The 6,000-nt window shown below is 49.4% G+C and overlaps 1 protein-coding gene across 1 annotated transcript in view; it reads left to right on the forward strand.

Annotated features, from left to right (window-relative positions):
• Positions 1-3,558, forward strand: part of MYOM1 (myomesin 1) — a gene marked incomplete at both ends in the record, with an annotated part of 139,171 nt that extends 135,613 nt beyond the window's left edge. Inside the window, 2 exons of the mRNA XM_080714848.1 lie at positions 394-449; positions 3,253-3,558. Coding sequence (XP_080570974.1) covers positions 394-449; positions 3,253-3,558 — 362 coding nt within the window. The remainder of the gene's footprint in view (positions 1-393; positions 450-3,252) is intronic.
• Between the last annotated feature and the right edge of the window lie 2,442 nt (positions 3,559-6,000).

Genomic DNA, 6,000 nt, shown 5'->3' on the forward strand with positions numbered 1-6,000 from the left:
CATCTGCAGGAGGCTCCGAGCGCCCCAGGACGCAGCAGGCGGCTGTCCACTGGGATCTGTCCTGCCTCCCTGAGCGTGGCCCCGCTCAGCTGCAAAAGGGCCAGGGCTGAAAAGAGCCGAGACAGTTGAAGAGCAAGTCTTACAGGGACAAAGCAGTGACTCAGGTACAGCTGTAGGCACACACACACGCACACACACACACACACACACACACCCTGGGTAAAGGGGGACTCAAGTCCAGAAACGCTGGGTCATTTCTTATTTTGCATATTGCTAACCTATGAAGTAACTGTCAGGAGAGGGGACACTAACCTGGGGACTTGTCTCGGTGGCTCTGCGAGCTCGACGCTGGTCCTCAGGGCCACAGGCTTAACCCGCACGCCTGTCTTGCAGATCGCGCGCGGGTGCTGGGCGGTCTCCCTGACGTGGTCACCATCCAGGAGGGCAAGGTGAGTGCGACACCGGGGTCCCGGCGCCCCTCCCGACTCCGTCCACTTCTAGCGCTTGGCGGGAGGAGCCGGACGCGGGGCTAAAATGCTGTCCCCAGTCATCTTCCGTCTCGTCGCGAGCATCACGGTGCGGCTTTGCCTCATGTGGGGACCACTTGGTCTCCGGGCAGAGTCACCTTTATCATCCTGAGAAACGGAAAATGGTCAGTAATACTTAAACAGCAAATATAATAGAAAAAGAAAGGCCTTCTAACCCAGGGTGGGAAATGGGCGACTGTTAGAAAATGCCTCGCCTTGGTGGGGAACGTGCTCCCCGTGAGTCTCTGCCCGCTCTAGTCTCTTGAAAGCTGACCTCTCTCCACAGGATTTTAAACTGGTCTTTTCTTGCTCTGGAATAACCTCTCCACGGAGCAGTGAACATAATTCGTAGCCTGAATCCCCTTTCCTTGTTCCTCTCTTCCATTAAAACGAAGTCAATATGCCAGTCCTACGGGCAGACACACTTATGGTGGAACACAGCCTCTGCCCACGTCGGAGGACAGTGAGAACCGGGGGAGGGGGGAGGCCGGGGTGACGAGGAGCATGAGCAGGCCACCCACGAGGCCGCGTCTCCATGGGGAGAAGACAGACGGTCACGGCTGCCTGTCCCTAAACCCTCTTTTCAACCCAAAAAGGTTGAGCTCACTGGGTAGTGATGATAATTAAGAGCTGGGATGAATGTGAAAGCACTTTATAATCTGTAAGTCAAATCCAAAAATCTAAAGTACAGATAGAGTTCTCTGTGATGCTGAGGTATTTGGGAATTTTTGTTCACTTAAGGGTTTTTTTTTGTTGTTGTTGTTTTTTTGGTCTTATGGTACTAGGGACAGAACTCAGGGGCACTCTACCTTTGAGCTACACCCCCAGCCTTATTTTATTTTATTTATTTATTATTTTTCATGGCACTGGGGATTGAACCTGGGGCGTTCTACCTCTGAACTACACCTCCAGCCCTATTTTATTCTCTTTATTATTATTATTATTATTATTATTATTATTATTATTATTTTGGTGGTACTGGGGTTCCTGGAAACCCTTCTACCTCCGGGCTACATTCCCAGACCTATTTTATACTTTTTATTTGGAAACAGGGTCTCTTAAGCCAGCATGGCTGGCTTCGAACCTGTGCGATCCTCCTGTCTCCGCCTCCCAAGCGCAGGGATTACAAGCATGTGACACCATGCCCAGCTTATTCTTTTATTCTGAAACAGGATCTCGCTAAGTTGCAGAGGCTTCACTAAGTTGCTGAGGCTGGCCACGAACCTATGATCCTCCTGTCTCAGCCTCTCAAGTACTAGGGTTACAAGTAATGAGCCACCATGCCCGGCTTTTATTTTTCAACTTGAAACAGTCTCAAAAAGTTGAAGAGACTGTCCTTGAATCTGAGATCCTCCTGTATCAGCCTCCCAAGTACTGGAATTATAGGTGTGTGCCACCATGCCTCTCTCCTGTTTAAATTTTAATCCTAAGTAATAATCACAATTTCAAAAATCATTATATGTATATTATATATATTAAATATATAATCTGGTCTGTTTGGTAATCTCATATTTCTTTCTGAAATTAGAATAATTCAGTAAAATGCTAATTAATTATAGATTAGTTAATGAAAACAGATTTTTTAATCAACCTAATTTTATTCCTACAGAAGAGATGAGGAGTGATTACAAAAGACCAATTAGAAAGATCTGTAGAAGGATATTTCCTTCCTTATCCATTGTGAGCTCTAGTTTTTTTTCCTAATAATTTCTGGATTTTTGGAAGAAAAAAATGCAAGAATGATACTTAAAATGTGAAAGAAATTCAACATCATTAGCCATCAGGGGAGTGAAAGATCAAATAAGAAACATCATGACACACCCATCAGAATGCTCTAATAAGCCGGGCGTGGTGGTGCACACGTGTAACCCCAGTATTTGGGAGATGAGACAGGAGGATCACAAGTTCACAGACAGCCTCAGCTACTTAGGCCCTTTGCAACCCAGTGAGACCCTGTTTCAAAACAAAGAATTAAAAATAGGGCTAGGGATGTAGCACAGAGGTCCCTAGTACCACAGATACATACATACATACATACATACATACATACATACATATGTGATAGGGGTGTAGCTTGGAGGTAGAAAGCGCCTGGTTCAATCCCCAGTACTAGAAACAAACAAGAGAAAGTAAGGTAAGTCGAGCCCAGCCCAAGGCCGTCCTTTAGAGCCAGCGCTGCACACAGATGGCGGGTTTCGTGCAGGCTGCCCTTTGTGGCGTCTTTGCAGCTGGGCAGATTGGCTGGGGTTTAGGGAGCGCAGTCAAATGAAGGAGGAAGGTGGGAATTCGTTACATTATCTGGAGCAGCTGTTCCCATTCCGCTGCTCTGTGACGCAAATGAGATGCAAGGAGAGCAGGTGGCGGTTATGGCCACGGAGAAAGAGCTTTCTCTACTGAGTCCAGAATGGCACGCCAGAGTAAGAGGCGTCTTTGTGCTCATGAAGGAGAACGCGGAGGAGATAGGAAGGAAAGCAAAGCCCCAGGTGTTTTGATGACACGCATCTCAGAAGCCAGAAAGCCCTGGCCCCAAAGAAACCCCTGTGCGTGTTTTTTCACACTATAACTCCCATGGGTGCAGCCACCTCCCGACTCTAAGCCCCAGATTGGAAGGGTTACACTTATCAGGTCAGGTTCTATCCACCTGGTCATGCCCAACAGCAAGATGCTTGGAGTTGGACCATCCCATCTGATTATCCTTCCCAACCCCATCAAACCTGTCTTGCAGGACCTGAATCTCACTTGCAACGTGTGGGGAGACCCGTCCCCCGAGGTCTCCTGGCTGAAGAACGAGAAGCCGCTGGCGTCGGATGACCACTGCAGCTTGCGATTCGAGGCCGGGAAGACGGCCTTCTTCACCATCTCGGGCGTGAGCACCGCCGACTCAGGCAAGTACGGGCTGGTGGTGAAGAACAAGTTCGGCTCGGAGACCAGCGACTTCACCGTCAGCGTGTTCATCCCCGAGGAGGAGTTGAGGCGGTCCGCTCAGGAGCCCCCCAAGGGCAACCAGAAGCCCCCCCAGAAGTCCAAGTGAGTGAGCCGGGCGGGGCGGAGCTGAGCCCCGCCGCTGTGCCCACGGAGTGGGCCAAGAAGGACGTCTTTGAAGGAAGATGCTCCTCATTTCTGCTGACTTGGAGGGGAAAGTTGTTCAATCTTATTCATACTTTTAAGAAGCACCAACGGAGGACACTATCGTAGTTTTCCATTATCTGTAAATTCTGTTGAGAAAATCCCACAGGTAGCACAAATAGTAAGAAAGGTTTTCAAAGCAAAGACTAGACAATGTCAGAGGGACATCGGCGGAGGACGGACAGGCATGTTGCGGGCTGAGTTTGGGTCGGATGAGGTTTTGCCGTGAGTGCTTATGGATTCGGAGTATCCTCTGCATCCTGTCAAGGTGGAGTTAAGCTGTTGAGGCTGTTGGGTGCGTGGCGTGTTTTATAATAGTGGCGTGCGTTTCTGCGGGCAGCCTGTGGCTTGGCGCCTCTTCGGGATGAATAAAGGGCCTCACACCTTCCCCTCCACCTCGTGTTTCTCTGATTCTCGGGCTTGTGCGCAGTCACGAGGCGTTTCTGCACTCCTCTGACCCTCCTGCAGCACACGGGGGATTCACGGCCCTCTGGGTAAGGCAGCACCTGCCCAGCAGAGCACTGTCATCCAAGGAGCCGAGGCGCCGAGGTCTGGAGTTACACTCGCCGTCTATCTGATCATTCCCTGCAGTCGGGCCAATTCATGGCTGAGACACCCAGGGCAATTGAATAAAATGTGTCAATTAGGTGTGATAAGCTGGTATGGGGTGCCCAGGGACTGGCTGGCAACCAAGGGCCCACAGCTAAGAGCAAAAGGCACCGAAATGGGCTCCCTCTGACCTCGAAGAACTGCCAGCTTGGGGGTGCCCCCCCCAGGCTCACTGAAAGCAGCTGCTCTAAGAAGTTTGGCTTCCAGGAAGGGGGTGGGTGCAGTGACGTGCTCCCCGCACCTCTCTGCCAGCGCCTTCTTGTCTGTTCTGTGCCGCTCTAACGGAATTCATGAGGCTGTGGTTTGTAATGCAAAAGGACTTTGATGTACTATAGTTGTGGAGGCTGAAGGTCCAAGATCAAGAGGCTGGCGTCTGGCAAAGGCCCTGCTGCATCATCGGGTGGGGGAAGGCAGGAGGGGAGACTCCCTGGGGGACACAGCTCATCCTTTATCAGGATCCTTTACCAACTAAGCCCCCCCCATACAGCCTCACTGTGTGTGTGTGTGTGTGTGTGTGTGTGTGTGTGTGTGTGCAAGAGAGATTGTGATTGAACCCATAGGCATTCTACCTCCAAATTATACCCCATCCTGATTATATTTCTTATTTGGAAACACAGTGTCGCTAAGTTACCGAAGCTGACTTCGAACCTGTGATCTTCCCTTCTCTGCCTCCCAAGTACTGGGATTACAAGTGCGTGCCACACGCCCGGCTTCACTTCATTGCCTTTCATGAGCACCCTCATGACCTAATTACCTCTTTTTCTTTTCTTTCTTTTTTTCTTTTTTATTTATTGTGTATGCGTGTCTGTGCACACATGTGCACACACACTCAAGGGGGGCGGCTGTGAACCCAGGGGCATTCTACCTTCAAGCTATACCATCACTCCTGTTTTCTTTTTTTGGTGGTACTGGGGTTCCTGGAAGCCCTTCCACTTCCGGGCTACACTCCCAGACCTATTTTATACATTTTTTATTTTTGGAAACAGGGTCTCTTAAGCCAGCATGGCTGGCTTCGAACCTGCGCGATCCTCCTGTCTCTGCCTCCTAAGTGCGGGGATTACAAGCGTGCGCCACCACGCCTGGCTACCATCACTCCTATTTTATTTGTTTATTTATTGCTGGTCTTGGGATGGAACCCAGGGGCATTCCTCCAAGCTATACCCTGCCCTATTTTTTATTCTTTATTTTGAAACAGGGTCACACTAAGTTGCAGAGGGCCTCACTAAGTAGCTGAGGCTGTCTGGGAACCACAATCCTCTGCCTCAGCCGCCCAAATGCTGGGATTACAAGCGTGTGCCACTACACCGGGCTCCTATTTTATTTTATTTATTTTATTTATTTTATTTTTATTGGTGCATTGTAATCATACATCACATTGGAATACAAGACTTGAGAGGATATACAAGCACACATCATCCAATTAGCCCTAATCCAGTCCCCATCCCATTCCCTCCCCCTCCCTCGATCCTATCAACGCGGCATGCACAGAGAAATATCGCAGAAAATTAAAACCAGATGCTTCCCCTAATCAGCAATAACTAGGAGGAAAGGGGCAACAGGAAGTGGTCGAGCTATAGAAAGGGCCCTATAGTGAAGCTCCTATTTTATTTTGAAACAGGGTCTCGCTAAGTTGCTGAGGCTGGCCTCAAACCTGCAATCCTCCTGTCTCAACCTTCCAAGTCCCGGGATTACAGGAATATGCCACCACACTCAGTTCTAATTTCCTCTTAAAAATCCT

The sequence above is a fragment of the Muscardinus avellanarius genome (genome assembly GCF_963383645.1).
Source record: "Muscardinus avellanarius genome assembly, chromosome: 17".
In the NCBI taxonomy this organism is placed as follows: Eukaryota; Metazoa; Chordata; class Mammalia; order Rodentia; family Gliridae; genus Muscardinus; species Muscardinus avellanarius.